The sequence below is a fragment of the Strongylocentrotus purpuratus genome, unplaced genomic scaffold (assembly GCF_000002235.5).
Source record: "Strongylocentrotus purpuratus isolate Spur 01 unplaced genomic scaffold, Spur_5.0 spur5_scaffold_3, whole genome shotgun sequence".
NCBI lineage: Eukaryota > Metazoa > Echinodermata > Echinoidea > Camarodonta > Strongylocentrotidae > Strongylocentrotus > Strongylocentrotus purpuratus.
The window spans coordinates 12,789,342-12,806,113 of NW_022145609.1; the positions used below are offsets into that span (position 1 = coordinate 12,789,342).

The window sequence follows — 16,772 nt, forward strand, 5'->3', positions numbered from 1 at the left end:
CCGGGGGGTAATTTTCCGGGGGGTAATTGTCCTTAGGGGGTTATTGTCCTCGGGGGGTAATTCTCCGGGGGGTAATTCTCCGGGGGGTAATTGTCCTTGGGGGGTAGTTTTCCGGGGGGTAACTTTCCGGGGGGTGATTGCCCAGGGGGTAATTGTCCTAGAACCCGTCTCGTCAATGGCTCCAACAATGCTGAAGGAAGAGTGGAAGTCTTGTACGGTGGATCGTGGATGACCGTTTGTGATGATTACTGGTATCTGCGAGAAGCAAGGGTGGTCTGCAGGATGCTCGGGTTCGACGGAGCCTTGGAAGCACCTGGTTCGGCTAGGTTTGGGCAGGGAGCCGGTGATATTATTGATGTAAATTGTTACGGAACAGAAGAGAGCTTGGCAAACTGTCCAAACATAGGGACAATCTCTTGGTGTGGGCATCACGAGGATGCGGGTGCTGTATGTTATGCAGGGGGTATAAACTCATTTCATATGAAAGAATAATTTACCAACGGTACCTAAAGAGGTCATTCTATTTGGAAGAGCACATTACAAGAACATTTACATTTGTCGTCACAGTTGTTCCTATCTTCAGGTGATGACACATTGATTGAAGGGAAAATCGTGTTTGCTTAGTAACAAAGCATGTAATAACATTTTCCAAAGTCTTTCATATTTACAAATTCAAATTTAACTGGCGATATAGTGAAATTATGATCAATTGTGTTACATGCCGTTTTTTGTTATAATCTTTAAGAAAGACATTGCCATATGAGTGAGTAGCGAGCACGATCAACCATTAGGATGATATACGTCACTTCACTATACAAATTCAACATCGTATTTGAATAATGCACCAAATTTCTGATGTTGTTTGATTCTTGAATATTTTCCGGACCAAGTAGAGGTTTCAAGTCATATTTAGTTCTTTGTAAAGTTAATTAAAAGCACTTTTCATTCATTCAGCCCACCCGAATCCATTTGAAGTTCGTCTTATCAATGGATCAAACGACGCTGAAGGCAGAGTAGAGGTACTGCACGACGGCTCGTGGGGAACTATCTGTCATTATGACTGGGATCTGAGAAATGTGAGGGTGGTTTGTAGAATGTTAGGGTTTGATTGAGCATTAAGTGCACCGAGATCTGCAAGGTTTAGTCAGGGCTCTGGTCGTATTCTACTAGCTTGGGTTGAGTGTGACGGAACAGAAGACAACCTAGTATACTGTGCTCATCGAGGGATTGGAGATTATAGTTACTGTGGTCATGTATGGGACGCAGGGACAATTTGTTATTTCGGTATTTTTTGTTTACAATCCAAATTAATTTTGATCAATACATCTTCCCCTCGCATGGAGCATAGAGAGCCGACCGGAGACACGGCGCTCGACATGACCACGTAACGGTTCCACATTCGGTGGCGACCTGTATCGCATTGAGAGGTTGACCCTTCACTGCCAATGCACAAGTCGGTGATCCGACATTGGCTCTGACGACAAGTTCGCCGGGTTTTAGTTCGTCAAAGTTACTGGGTTAGGACCCAGGTTACAACTGGGTTAACGGGAGAATTGGAAAAACGGATAGACGTAGTGTTGGATTCAGGGTTGGAATTGAGGAATTGAGTTTGTATAAGATAGTACTGCGGAGTGAGAGTCTTACAACGGCGCAAGTCAATGCCAACACGTTACTTTGGGGGATTCCCCAACATCGCCCAGCAGACGCCTGTTTTTGTAGGCCGCTATAACGCATAGCCCTGCATATTTTCAACGATTGCACATCCTTTTGCCATCAACGGGCACAGTGAAAACAACTTTTGTAAACAGTCCAACCGGAACCTTGTATGAACAACTTGAACAGATTTCTACTGGCTTCTAGGAAGAAAAGAAGGGCTTGAAGAATGAAAAAAAAAAATCATTATTGTTTTCTCTTATTCTTTCGTTTAAAATTTGGAGGGAAGATTAACGTTGAAATTACGAAAATACTGGAGCCCCTTTCAGTACGAACAAAATTGGCGACAACGGTTCTTCGCTATAAGAAAACATTTTTGATGAAGGGGTAAATAATGGAATACATTTACGAAAGCTTTGATTACACAATTTATGGTAACATATTTACACATCTTTTCCATCCAAAAGAACAAAAAATCATTACACTTTTTATACGTGAAACAAATGAGATATAATAATAATGACAACAGAAGACAAATACTAAGATCTTCTGTTCTGAGGATCAGGTAAATAAAATGATCACATCCCTATAAACATACTCATTTCATAATATAAATACATATATATATCCATATATATATTATATGTATATATATATATATATATATATATGAATACATCGATCATATGTCTTCAATAAATATTTGATTTGATTTGATTTGATTTGATTTGATTTATTGGTTCATTTATTGTCTAGTGTCTAGTGTGACTTGGAAGATTTTTTTTTTCTCAGTTTGATTATAAGTTCGACTTTTTCCGCAATTCTGCATCGAGCCTGCCGAGGACGAGGGCATTAGTAATGCAAATCCTCATCACGATTAAGTTTTCTTTTCAACTTTGTGGTGCACCCACAACAAAAAGTGAGTCATTTGACACATTTAAGCATAATTTTCGTGAGTCAGGTGTAAATTGACTCATTAGTAACAACCAATGAGTCTCTATTGACTCATTTATATTTCACCAGTGTATCAATCATGAGCTGACGCATTTGCAAAATGCTTCGACTGACTCACATGGTCGTAAAAAATGAGTCAAGATCGACATAAGAGCATTTTAGAAGAAAAAAGTGAGTCAACTTGAAAGTGAGGCTGTATGCATGCGCGCGCATGCTTTCGTGACGTCATCCAAAATGCGCATTCTCGAGCCATATTTGAATTCCCGATCGACGACGCGACGCACAGTGGGCCAGGGAGGAACCAAAGTGCGCCAAAACTAAGTTTGGGTGATTTTTTTTTTCAATTTTTTTCTTGCCCAGTTGAAAGGTAATACATAGAGGAATACCTCAGTGAAATATTTAATTCCGTTATGTACAATAAGGGTATAAATTTACTACTTCAAACAGCAAAATCCTACATATTCACAGTTTTAGTGCAAAAGTGACTTATTTTATAAATCTTTCAATTCAACATGAAGTTTTTTAAGTTATTGATATGAAATTGCTCTCACATATTCCTGATAGTTCATTTCGTTGAATGAATGGGTTAAAATTAATAGAAACACAATCTTCATGATATATTATAGGGTAATTCACTGAAAAATGGACTAATTATCCATGTTTTTTTATAAATCCAGAAGAAATGTTTAGATCTCCGCAGTGTACCGCTTAAATTTTAATACCACCATTTCCTCTGATGTCTAAGCTTTAAGTTGATACCAAATTTGGCTGCCCGATCTTGCCCGTTGTTATGTTAGAGCCGATTTCCCTTGCCACATTGCCCCGAAAAATGTGGGTTTTGGGGGTCCGCGGCTGAATCATGAAGGATTCGTGGTCATAAATCACGGCGCGAGGGGGCGCGTGACACTTATTCTGACACCGCGGACCGAAATAAACACATTTTCGGGGCAATGTTGCAAGGAAAACGGCTCTAACATAATACGGGCAGAATCGGGCAGCCAAATCTGGTATCAACTTAAAGCTTAGACATCAGAGAAAATGTTGGTAATAAAATTTTAGCGCAAATCCCTGGAAATAGATTAGTTTATTTTAGTCATTTTGTTGCATAATTAGAGTAATTATAGCTTAATACTTGGTACTCCATAAATCTTTGGACTAAGTTAGTCTGAATGCAACAACAGTGCCCACCTTTATTCATACGAGAATAAAAGGGTGGAAAATGAAACGAAAATTTATATTTCATATCATCACTACACTTTCCTGATATCCATAGACTTCTGTCAGCGCGATCGCATGTATTTCAATGAAATCAAACAACTGCAATGCCATTGGCCTTGTCCGTCACCTTTGAAATTAACGAACGTTACTATGTCGTATTACGTAACCCAAACCTGACTTCTCCGAGATAAGCTGATACTGCAGTTTCGAAAGGTGTGAATTAAATTTTAGAAGGTTGTTGCGATCATGTCTGTTTCGATAATTTTAAATAGATGGCCCCCAAAAAAGGTGTCTACAGCGTCAGTGATAAATTAATATACTTTGGCATTTCCTGTCCAGCGATCTCGCTTGTTCCTGGTGGAAATGCCTATCTGACATTCCCTTTTACGTTGTGTAAAGTCCATAATAAGGCGTAAACTCAGCTGATCGTACGGAAAGACAACAAGCATTCAAAGTTTAGGTATACGAATCTCGTATTGCTCTACGCTAACCGTTTATAACATTTTCCTATCATGAACGTTGTATAAAGAAACGCCTGCTTAAGCATCGTTTCGAATGAAAACTCGATAGAAAATCGTGGTCCCCGTGCCGTTGTATTCTTAACGTCGTGTCGTAAAGAATCGTCTAAATGGTCGGGGATAATCATGACCGCCCACCAATGGTAGACAAGGTTTTTCTTAAGAAGTTTCTTTATACGATGCTGTTTTCTAGTCTGTTTGAACCTTTCGCTATACGATGATTCTTTAAACGACCTTTCTTTATTCGCGTTTCATATAATTTCCTTTAAGCACATTGACACCTCCATCTCCTCGACACCATTGTCTGCTTTGACAGAAAGGGGCCAACCGGAGTTTGGCATACATTTACGATATTATTATTCAGTGGTTAGCGATCATGGGTAACTATTAAATATATAATCGGGAAGCATAGAAGTTCGCTTTTAAATGATACGAATTGCATTACCAGGATACAAGAATATTTCAAAGTTGGTCTTTCTTTTTGAGACGCCAAGGTATTTAAACGATTAGGAATCGCCGTAAATCGCATTGAACTCAACCCACGAAATGCCCATACTGTTAAGTCCTCTGGCATATTTATAGGGAATCAAATTGTTTTAAACGAGAGTTAATGCTTAGTCTGTTCTATACAAGGATATAGTACAACGTATGAAAATGTTATTAAATATAGTTTGTTTGTGTAATACAATCTTCTACCCAGATGTACGGCTCGTCAATGGCTCGAACGACGCTGAAGGAAGAGTGGAGGTCTTGTACGGTGGATCGTGGATAACCGTTTGTGATGATTACTGGTATCTGCATGAAGCAAGGGTGGTCTGCAGGATGCGTGGGTTCGACGGAGCTTTAGAAGCACCTGTTTCGGCTAGGTTTGGGGAGGGAACCGGTGATAGTATTGATGTCCGTTGTTACGGAACAGAAGATAGCTTGGCGGACTGTCCAAACATATGGACCACTTCTTCATGTGGGCATCATGAGGATGCGGGTGCCGTATGTTATTCAGGGGGTATGAACTAATTTCATATGAAAGAATAATTTACCAACGGTACCTAAAGAGGCCATGCTATTTGGAAGAGCACATTACAAGAACATTTACATTTGTCGTCACAGTTGTTCCTATCTTCAGGTGATGACACATTGATTGAAGGGAAAATCGTCTTTGCTTAGTAACAAAGCATGTAATAACATTTCCCAAAGTCTTTCATATTTACAAATTCAAATTTAACTGGCGATATAGTGAAATTATGATCAATTGTGTTACATACCGTTTTTCGTTATAATCTTTAAGAAAGGCATTGCCATATAAATGAGTAGCGAGCACGATCAACCATTAGGATGATATACGTCACTTCACTATACAAATCCAACATCGTATTTGAATAATGCACCAAATTTCTGATGTTGTTTGATTCTTGAATATTTTCCGGACCAAGTAGAGGTTTCAAGTCATATTTAGTTCTTTGTAAAGTTAATTAAAAGCACTTTTCATTCATTCAGCCCACCCGAATCCATTTGAAGTTCGTCTTATCAATGGATCAAACGACGCTGAAGGAAGAGTAGAGGTACTGTACGACGGCTCGTGGGGAACTATTTGCCATTATGACTGGGATCTGAGAGACGCGAAGGTGGTTTGTAGAATGTTAGGGTTTGATGGAGCATTAAGCGCATCGAGATCTGCAATGTTTGGTCAGGGCTCTGGTCGTATTCTTCTTGATTTGGTCAGGTGTGGTGGAACAGAAGACAACCTAGTAGACTGTGCTCATCGAGGAATTGGAGATTATAGTTTCTGTGGTCATGCATGGGACGCAGGGGCAATTTGTTATTTCGGTATTATTTTGTTACAATCCAAATAATTTGATTCAAGTGTCTTCACATAGGACTAGGCATAGGCAGGGATCTCGACCCGACCAATTTACGCTTCCACATCCGATGGCAACCTGTATCGCATTGAGAGGTTGACTCTACGCCGCCAAAGCACACGTTTTTGATCCGACATCTGATGACAAGTACGCTGGGCTTTAGTTCGACAAAGTTACAGGGTTGGGTTACAACTGGGTTTTAGGGAGGGCTATGAAATGGGATAGATGTAGTGTTGGATTCAGTGTTGAAGTTAGGAATTCAGTGTATAATACCATCGCGGAATAAGTGTCGTACAACGACACAAGTCAATGCCAACACGTTTCTTTGGGGGATTCCCCCAACATTGCCCAACAGAAGCCTGTTTGTGTAATAATAATAATAATAATAATAGTGGCTACTTGTATAGCGCACAGGTCCACCTTTCGGTGCTCATGGCGCTTAGAAAAGAGTACATGTAACAGGCATAAGAAAGAGAAAACAATAAACCGAAAAACAAATTCGGAATTCTCCTAGACATAGTAAATTAAAATAGGCCATTACAACGCATATCCCAGCATATCTTCAACTTGTGTACTTCATGTTGCCATCGACGATTGGTTCACATGTTACCCCTAACAGACACAGCGAAAACAACTTCTGTAAACAGTCCAACCGGAACCTGGTATGAACAACTTGGCAATATTTCTGCTGGCTTATAGGAACAAAAGAAGGGCTTGAAGAATGAAAACAAAATCGTTATGGTTTTCTCATATTCTTTCGTTTAAAATTTGATATGGAGGAAAAATTAACTTTGAAATTACGAAAATACTGAAGCTCCTTGTATTTCAGTACAAAAAAAATTGTCGACAACGGTTCTTCGCTAAAAAAAACATTTTTAATGAAGGGGCAAATAATGGAATACATTTACGAAAGCTTTGATTACACACAATTTATGGTAACATATTTACACATCTTTTTCAGTCAAAAGAACAAAAAATCATTACACATTTTGTACGTGAAACAAATGAGATATAATAATGACAACAGAAGAAAAATACTAAGATCTTCTGTTCTGAGGATCAGGTAAATAAAATGATCACATCTCTATAAACATACTCATCTCATAATATAAATACATAAATATATCCATACATATTGTATATATATATATATATATATATATAAATATATATATATATATATATGTTTATGAATAAATCGATCATATGTCTTCAATAAACATTTTCCAGTGTGACTTGGATGATTTTTTTATAGATTTTAGATCAACTAGAAATTCTATTCATTATAAGGTGAGTCATGATCAGCGAAGATTGGTTAAAGTGGAGAAGACCCCGGTACATGCTCGGATTTATTCGTACAAGATCCTGTATACAAATAGTGCTAACATAAGGAAAACTCGACTTTAAATACTGTGGATATATCAACAATGAATAAGATTCCCATAACCTAAAAAGAACGATTTCTACACTTTTAAATTGTTTAAAATTGCGGCTTGTTCATATTTATGAAAGACACAATAATTACGATATATCGTACATTCCTTTTGTCAAACGGCTTGGATACTCTCCATGGTCATTAGTTATGCAAATCGTGATTACAATTGAGTTTTCTTTTCAACTTTGTAGTGATAGCATATCTAAAAATAATTACGATGCACGATGGGAGTACGTGGTGACAAAAGACTGGGCAACTAAAACAAGTTCATAATCACGAACTAAAAATGATATTATCTAAGTGGAAAGGAATGCAAGCCAAAGGCCGGTTTTTTATAATCGCGTACCAACTATAGCCCATCTTTAAGTGGACAGATACATTAAATTGATGTATGAAGCGACAATTATCAATTGTATAATTCCATAACAAAATCATTTACGTAAATAAAAGAATAAAAATTAAGTCAGAATGAAATCAATCTCTCGTTTATATGTAATGAATAGATTAGTTTCTTTCATTTATTCTATTGCAGAATTACAGTAATGTGTACACATTAAAGATAGCTTGATGCTTGGTGGTCCATACATCTTTGGACTAAGTTATTCTGGATGCAACAGTGTCCGCCTTCATTCATACGAGAATAAGAGGGTGGAAATGAAACGAAAATTTATATTTCATATCATCACTACACTTTCCTGATATCCATAAATCTCTGTCAGCACGATCGCAAAGACTTCTAGAAAATCAAACAAAGGCGATTCCGCTGGCCTTGTCAGTCACCTTTATCTGCACGAACATTATAATGTCGTACTAGCAGGACCCGCGGAAATCCGCGGGATTCTAGAGTGCGCGGGTGGGGCAGGGGCGGATCCAAAAGGCAGCGAGGGAGGGGACCAAATTTGTGAGTAAATATCAAGCCGCAACTCGCTCTGGACGTCGACACGGAGGTGGACATCGGGCGGAGCATAGCCAATTTGATATAGAGTAGACCCCCCCCCCCCCCTGCGTACGCGCCTGTATTGTAGTCTGCAGACTGATGTAGATGCATATTAGATTTTGGTGGCAAAATTTGGCTTGCCCCGATGTTTTGCCCTACCCGACCCTCATCTCTTTTTTTCGCTTTTGTCACGTTGATGATCTTAATATGATTACGTTATACAGTAACCCCAGGTAGCTTTGATTTTTCTAGTGCTTTCAACACTATTACCCCCCACCTTCTGATAAACAAACTCATTGATATGGAAGTCCCACCCCAGTTCAGTCTGTGGATACAGAGCTTCTTAAGTGACAGACCACAGAGAGTGGTCTTAGGAAACGCCTTATCCTGTCCAAGAATTGTGAATACAGGGGCGCCCCAGGGCTGTGTCATCTCCCCTGCGCTCTTCTCCCTCTACACAAGTGCCTGTCTATGTAATGTAGGAGAGTGCAGCATCATCAAATATGCGGATGATACTGTTATCACAGGTTATCTTTCTGAAAATGTAGACCCATACGTTAAGGTTATAGATGAGTTTGTTAAATCGTGCAATGACCATTCCCTTATACTAAACGTAACTAAAACAAAAGAGATCATAATTGATTTTCGTCGAAACCCCTTCGAACATACTCCGATTTTGATTAATGATTCTCCTGTAGAACAAGTTACAGAGTACAGGTATTTAGGTACTACTATCTCAAAGTCACTTGATTGGACTAAGAACATTGTAGACATCCAAAAGAAAGCCAACCAGAGACTATACTTTATTAGGGTAATGAAAAACTTAAGAGTAGATAGTAAGTTGATAGAACTGTTCTTTAAGTCCCTAATCCAGAGTGTCCTAACCTTCAACCTAATTTGCTATTATGCAAACGCTAAAATTGTTGCCAAGAAACTACTCGAACGTCCCAGAAAGGCAGCAAAACGTATCACAGGAGCCGATCTAACATCCATAGAAGATCTTTATCAGAAAAATGCCCTCTCTAGAGTAAAACAAATAATGCATGACCCCTCGCACCCACTGAATGAGCATTTCAATTATAACACATCTGGAATACGCCTGTGCACACCACGAACTCAACGTGCACGTTTCCGAAGATCCTTTATCCCAGACTCCATTCATCTTTTCAATTCCAAAGCAAAACGTGTTTGATTACTATGAACCTACCATGTCAATGTATCAATATAAATGTAATATAATATAAATTTCAAATATATGCCATGAATATTGCATCCAACTATCAATTACCGTTTGAGCCAGTAACTACAATCTATGTGTCATCAATAAACTTAACAATAAAAATGATGCCGGTAATAATTATACTACTCAAAATGGTAATATATAATCATTATAATAATAATAATACAAATGACAATAATAATGATTCATGTATTTATTATCATTTTAAGATTTACTATGGAATAATCATTGATATTAAATAATTTAGCTTCATATTTTGTAAAATGGAATCTGATATTACCTCTTTAACCACCATATATACCGTGGCTTACATATATATATTACCTCATCTATTGTATGTTTATCATTATGTGTATGTTTATCACTGTCCTGTAATATTTCATTTATATATCTGTATCGCAATACTCTGTAACCAGTGGACAACACATTTCCTGAAAAGGACAATAAATGATTATACTTATACTTATATACTTGCCGACGCTTGCGGCGGCAGAGCTCCTTGGAGTTAGTTATAAATATATTATGTAGGTCTAGGTGCTGCATGAAATCTGAAATCTGTTATGTAATGTAATAAGACAATTTTACTTATTTAAATCAGCTGCAAGCGGGCGTTTGAAGCAGAAAATAAACTTGTGTTATCGAACAATTAATGAGTAGTCTAAGGTGCTTTTATTTAATCGAGAAGAGGTTCACCAAGTCGAGGTATAACTATTAGTACGTTGAATGAAAGAAGCTTTGTTTATATTTGATTGTTGGCGAAAGTCGCTATAGGCGTACACATGCACAATGCGATGTAGAACATGAACACACGTGCGCACACGTTGAATACATACACGCGAAGATGAATAGCGCTTTTTGTGTGTCATGTTGAGCATTATCATGTACGTACCTCGCACACACTTGTTAATGCATGTACAGAAAAGTCGAAGTCCTTGCATGTACTACGTACGTACCATATAAATGGTACGTACGTACCTTTTTTTGTTACTTTTTGCGTATATTTAATATAAATCTAATCAGGATTGTAAAAATATATTACCAACATTTTTTATTATCATATCATTTATTTGCTAAAAAATCAAACACAAACTGTTTATTTCTGATTTTGGCAGACAATTCATAGATCGAGGTCGGACTGTGCTGCTCAAGAGTATAAGCTAGGTCGTTGCTTTTGCGTGATTGTATATCTCCGTTTTATCAAATTGTTATTGACTGTATAAACAGAATAAAAACACATTCGTAATTTGTTAAATATTTTTTGTTAGAATAATATCAAATTAGAATAAAAACAATTTTTTAGAGGCAATGGATTAAAACAGTTCGAGGCTCATGCATGCATGCAACAGGCCACGCGTAATATTCATGAGCATGTCACATCGTTTTTTACGATTTCCTGGTCGATGGCGGGACAGAATGGGTAAAAACCCGGCCGTTGCGATGTAGAAAAGAATTTCTCGTCCCCCGGGTCGGGTCCCGTCCCCCCTCGACCCGTCGTCCGGGAGGAGAAAGCTCTCCCGACGTCGAGCCCGGACCCTCGTTAAGTGACGCAGATCGACGCGTTTCGACGCGAAATTAGTCATCGGACCGCCCACAATCGGACCCATGGAGCTTCTCGTATTATTATTATAGACTAGCAGGACCCGCGGAAATCCGCGGGATTCTAGAGGGAGTGGGGGGTGTACATATATAGAGAATGTCTAAATTAAAACCACCAAGAACGTTATTTGCCATTCAGGCCATTAAAAATATACATGTTTAGCGTCCCCGCCCGCTTCCTTTTTGGGGGCCGCCTCCTATTTTTTTTTTTTTTTTTTTTTTTTGAAAGAAAAAAAAACATGAAAAGCACTGCTAAAATGTATTTCTGATTTTAAAAAAGAAAAAAAAAATTGTCGGCCGCCATCTTGAAAAATAGCCCGAATGCCAGGGAAAATGTACGGAGCGGCCATTTTGAAAGAAAAAAAAAAAAAAAAGCGCCTCCTCCTTCCCATTTTTCAAAAAAACAGGATGCTATAAGCATGTTTTTTTTTTTAATTTGGCCTTATATTAAATTTAAAAAAACAATCCAACTGTACCGGTAGTTATTCTTTAAGCCACTGGAACTGCGTAGAGTTCCGTAGTGTGGCGTACCGACTACGCAGAAATTAGGCTGCGTATTAATGGGAAAATAGTCCCTGCGTAGGTTATGCGTAGGCTGGCGTACAGGTTTGCTTATGGTTGCTTACTGTGTGGAAAGCTTTTACTGCTTAGTCGATCTGGCGTAGGGTAGCGTACTGTTGCGTAAAAAGGCGGACTTTCTGCGTAAAAAGGCGTAATTTCTGCGTCAAGTTTCTACGCCGAAAGTACGCAAAAAAAATTAAACATGTTGAATTGTTTTCGTTCACCTTGCGTACCCCTTTCCGTCCCTCAGCATATACAGTGTCGCTCATAAAGTTGGAATATTTTAGTTTTACCCCAATTTATGGAATTATTTTAAAAATTATTTAAAAATAATAGATATAAATAATAGTATACATTCTCAGATTGTATTGAATAATAACTTGCCAATGTGTGTTTTGCGGAACTGCTAGAGCATGTGTATGCTACCATGCTTATTAACTAGGGGACCTACGCTCTCAAGTCATGAATGACAGTAATGAGGATTAATGCCCCACACAAGGGCACTAATATAGCACATCGACACGGTTTTGATCCTGGGGCCTCACAGTTACGAGGCCATTGTTTTGTCACTGAACCATGACTGTACGCAGCGGGGGCTAGGGTAGGGGGCAGTTTCCATAAATTTAAAAAAAAACAGAAAATGCAATAAATTTTCAATAATTTATTGCATTTTACCCCGGTCCCCAACACAAAAAAACCTCTGGACGGCCATGCATTATGGCTCGAGGCATGGGCACACAGAAGATTTGTTTATGTTGGGAACCGGGGTTAAATGCAATAAATTATTGAAAATTTATTGCATTTTCTGTGTTTTTTTTAAATTTATGGAAACTGCCCCCTACCCTAGCCCCCGCTGCGTACAGTCATGGTTCAGTGACAAAGCAATGGCCTCGTAACTGTGAGGCCCCAGGATCAAAACCGTGTCGATGTGCTATATTTGTGCCCTTTTGTGGGGCATTAATTATCATTACTGTCATTTATGACTTAAGGGCATAGGTCCCCTAGTTGATAAGCATAGTAGCATACACATGCTTTAGCAGTCACGCAAAACACACATTGGCAAATTAGTATTCAATAAAATCTGAGAATGTATACTATTATCTAGATCTATTATTTTTAAATTATTTTTAAAATAACTCCATAAATTGGAATAAAAACAAAATATTCCACCTTTATGAGCGACAGTGTAGTAACATAGGCCAGCGTAGTTGGTACGCAACACTACGCAACTCTACGTATTGACCCCACGCCAATTAGTGACCCGCAAGTGTCAGAAATAAAGTAATAAAAATATGCTCATCTGACCCTAATTAAACGCCTAAAACCCCCGAGCTTTCAGGGGTTTATGGCCCCTTGAAACCCGTGGACCCCATGCCTATATTATATATACACTCAACTCGCTGCGATCTGATCTCCCCCCCCAACTTTGAAGAACGTAACCCCCGAGCTTTTGGGGGTTTATGGCCACTTGAAACCCGTGGACCCCAGGCCTATATTATATATACACCCAACTCAGGACCCGTGGAAATCCGCGGGATTCTAGAGGGGGGCGCAGGCAAAAAATTAAGTTTTTCATTTCGGGGGCTCCATTTCAAATTTTTGGGAAATTTTCGGGGGCTGCTTTTTCAACTTTCGGGGGCTCTTTTTTCTGGGGCTACTTTTTCATTAATTCACAAAAAACGATAGGCCTACACTTTGTTGAGATTTGTTTAGTAGGCTAAGGTTTCAGGCTTCCTACTTCATAATTGCCTATTTACAAAAACAAAACATTTTTCTAGTTCAATAACTAAGTTTTCATGCATTGATTTGATGCAAGAACTGTAACATAATAGACCCTAGATTGTGATTATTTCTGACCATTAATTTCGATAATCATTTTTCAAAGTAAAATTTTCACAAGAAAATCAGACAGTCGTTTAAAAACGTAGACATTAGTAATACTTTTACTAATTCTAAGCTCAGGTTTCGTAAATCTATTCACGAAACTATATTGAAATCGCGGCAACAATGATGCAAACCAACAGATAACAATTTCAAAGTGTCAAATCTCTTCGACTCAAGCTTAGGTGAACTCACACACACTGCAGCGTTACTCCAGGAAGCTCAACACCGGCGCCGCAGGCGTCGGACGCCTACGGTGCGCGGTGTTGGAGCTTCCTGCAAGCTCATCGCAACTCACACACACTACACAGCAGCACTGCACTTTGTGTTGACTGAAGGCAGCTTGCGACTGAACTGTCAGTCCAATGGTTTTCTTGTGAAAACTTTCCTTTCGAAAATGATAATCAAATTTTAGTATACATTGCCGTAATAATCACAAATAAACTTTGATTTCATACCTCCATTCACGAAAACTATATACAAATCGCGGCAATAATGATGGAAATAGGTCTCTAAGTTTGGACGTGGACGGGAAGCTTCGTGTGGAGGATCCCTTCGTGTGTATCTCTGTGGCTTGTGCAGCTACTACAAAGGATATCCTATAGAAAGATGCTTTACTCGGGTAAGCCCGACCCTGTGCATAGTGCATTTAATACGCAACTTAATGTGAGTGGATGGTCATCGGTCGTGTGTCTACGGATGTAATGTTGAATATCCATGAGGTATCTCTGTCGTCACGCATATCCTGCATTATGCATGTCGCGTCTGTTTTCGCCCTGGACGTCGACACGGAGGAGGACCTCGGGCGGAGTATAGCCAATTCCACAGAGTAGACTCTCCCGCGGACGATGGCACCGGGCACGGGTACCCCGAGGGGAGGGTTCAGGAGAAGATAGCCGCACCAACTTCGGTCGGCGATCTCATTAAAAAACAATAGAATACAAAGGCTCGCGGAGACGTCGCGCCCCCCGCGGAGCCTTAGCGTATTACTTATATAGATTACATAACGTTAACATGATTTCTCTAGGATTGGCAGATACCGCAGTTACGAAAGGCGTGATTCTTTTGAAGGTGTACGTCTCGTCAATGGCTCCAACAATGCTGAAGGAAGAGTGGAGATCTCTTACGGAGGATCGTGGATGACTGTTTGTGATGATAACTGGAATCTGTTAAGAGCAAGGGTGGTCTGCAGAATGTTGGGGTTCGACAGAGCCTTGGAAGCACCTAGTTCGGCTAGGTTTGGGGAGGGAACCGGTGATATTCTGTATGTCGGGTGGTGTGAAGGAACAGAAGAGAGCCTGGCAGATTGTTCATCCGTGGGGACAACCTATTCATGTAGGCATAACGAGGATGCGGGTGCCGTATGTTATTCAGGGGGTAAGAACTCATTTCATATCAAAGAATAATTTTCCAACTGTAATTTTCCAACTGTCATACTATTTAGGACAGAAAAATACAAGAACATTAATCCCTGTTTCCCCGTTTTCAGGTAATGTCACTTTGATTAAAGAGAAAATCAGGTTTCTTTGGTCAAAAAGCATGGTAATACAATTTTCCAAAGTCTTTCATGTTTATAAAATCAAAAGAAATAACTGGCGATATAGTGAAATTATGATCACAAGTTATTCTATCGTTTTTTGTAATAATCCTTCAGCAATACATTGCAATGTGAATAAGTAGCGAGCAGGATCAAAATGATATACGTCACATCACTATACAGAAATCAAACATCGTATTTGAATAGTGCATTCAATTTCTGATGTTGCATAATTTTCGCATATTTTCCTGGACCAAATAAATGTTTGAAGTCATATTTACTTCTTGTTTAAAGTTCCTTTAAAACACTTTTCATTCGCCCAGCCCACCCGAATCCATTTGAAGTTCGTCTTATCAATGGATCAAACGACGCTGAAGGAAGAGTAGAGATACTGTACGATGGCTCGTGGGAAACTATCTGTCATTATAACTGGGATCTTAGAGACGCGAGGGTGGTTTGTAGAATGCTGGGGTTTGATGGAGCATTGGGCGCACCGAGGTCTGCAAGATTTGGTCAGGGCTCTGGTCGAATTCTTCTGACTTGGGTCAACTGTGACGGAACTGAAGACAACCTAGCAGACTGTGCTCATCGAGGGATTAGAGATTATAGTTACTGTGGTCGTAACGGTTCCACGCTCGGTGGCAACCTGTATCGCATTGAGAGGTTGACCCTTCACTGCCAATGCACAAGTCGGTGACATTTTCTCTGACAAGTTCGCCGGGTGTTTGTGCGTCAAAGTTACAGGGTTAGGGCCTAGGTTATAACTGGTTTAACAGGAGAATCAGGAAAACGGTGACGTGTTGGATTCAGGGTTGAAGTGAGGAATTGAATACCGCGGAGTGAGAGTCTTAGAACGGCGCAAGTCAATGACAACACGTTTCTTCGGGGGATTCCCCAACATTGCCCAGCAGAAGCCTGTTTGTGTAGGCCGTCACAACGCATTGCATTTCCTGTTGCCATCAACGGTTGTGTCACATGTTACCCCTACCAAGCGCATTGGACACAACTTATATGAACAGGCCCAACCGGAACCTTGTATTAACAACTTGGCCAAATTTCTACTAGCTTATATGAACAGAAGAAGGGCTTAAAGAACGAAACAAATATCATAATGGTTTCCTCATATTTCTTTCGTTTGAAATTTGATATGGAGGACAAATTAACGTTGAAATTACTAAAATACAGGAGCCCCTTGTATTTCAGTATGAAAACATTTGGCGACAATCGTTCTTCGCTGAGAAAATTTTCGATGAAGGGGCAAATAATTGAATATATTTATGAAAGCTTTGAATTTCTTGATTACACATTATGGTAAGATATTTACCCATCTTCTTTCGTCAAAAGAACAAAAAATGGTTACACAGTTTGTACGTGAAACAATTCAGA

The 16,772-nt window shown here is 39.2% G+C and overlaps 1 protein-coding gene across 1 annotated transcript; it reads left to right on the forward strand.

Annotated features, from left to right (window-relative positions):
- Positions 1-228: 228 nt before the first annotated feature.
- On the forward strand, positions 229-16,083 carry LOC115928493 (deleted in malignant brain tumors 1 protein-like). The gene is made up of 5 exons (XM_030995732.1): positions 229-343; positions 955-1,076; positions 14,035-14,105; positions 14,886-15,226; positions 15,710-16,083. Exons 1-5 carry the CDS (start codon positions 229-231, stop codon positions 16,081-16,083), a joined length of 1,023 nt encoding a protein of 340 aa, XP_030851592.1.
- The last annotated feature ends 689 nt before the right edge of the window (positions 16,084-16,772 follow it).

Coding starts and splice junctions, on each gene's coding strand:
- LOC115928493 (XM_030995732.1), top strand. CDS start 229: ATGACCGTTTGTGATGATTACTGGTATCTGCGAGAAGCAAGGGTGGTC. Junction 344..954: donor TAGGTTTGGGCAGGGAGCCG/GTGATATTATTG, acceptor TCATTCATTCAG/CCCACCCGAATCCATTTGAA. Junction 15,227..15,709: donor TGCCGTATGTTATTCAGGGG/GTAAGAACTCAT, acceptor TCATTCGCCCAG/CCCACCCGAATCCATTTGAA.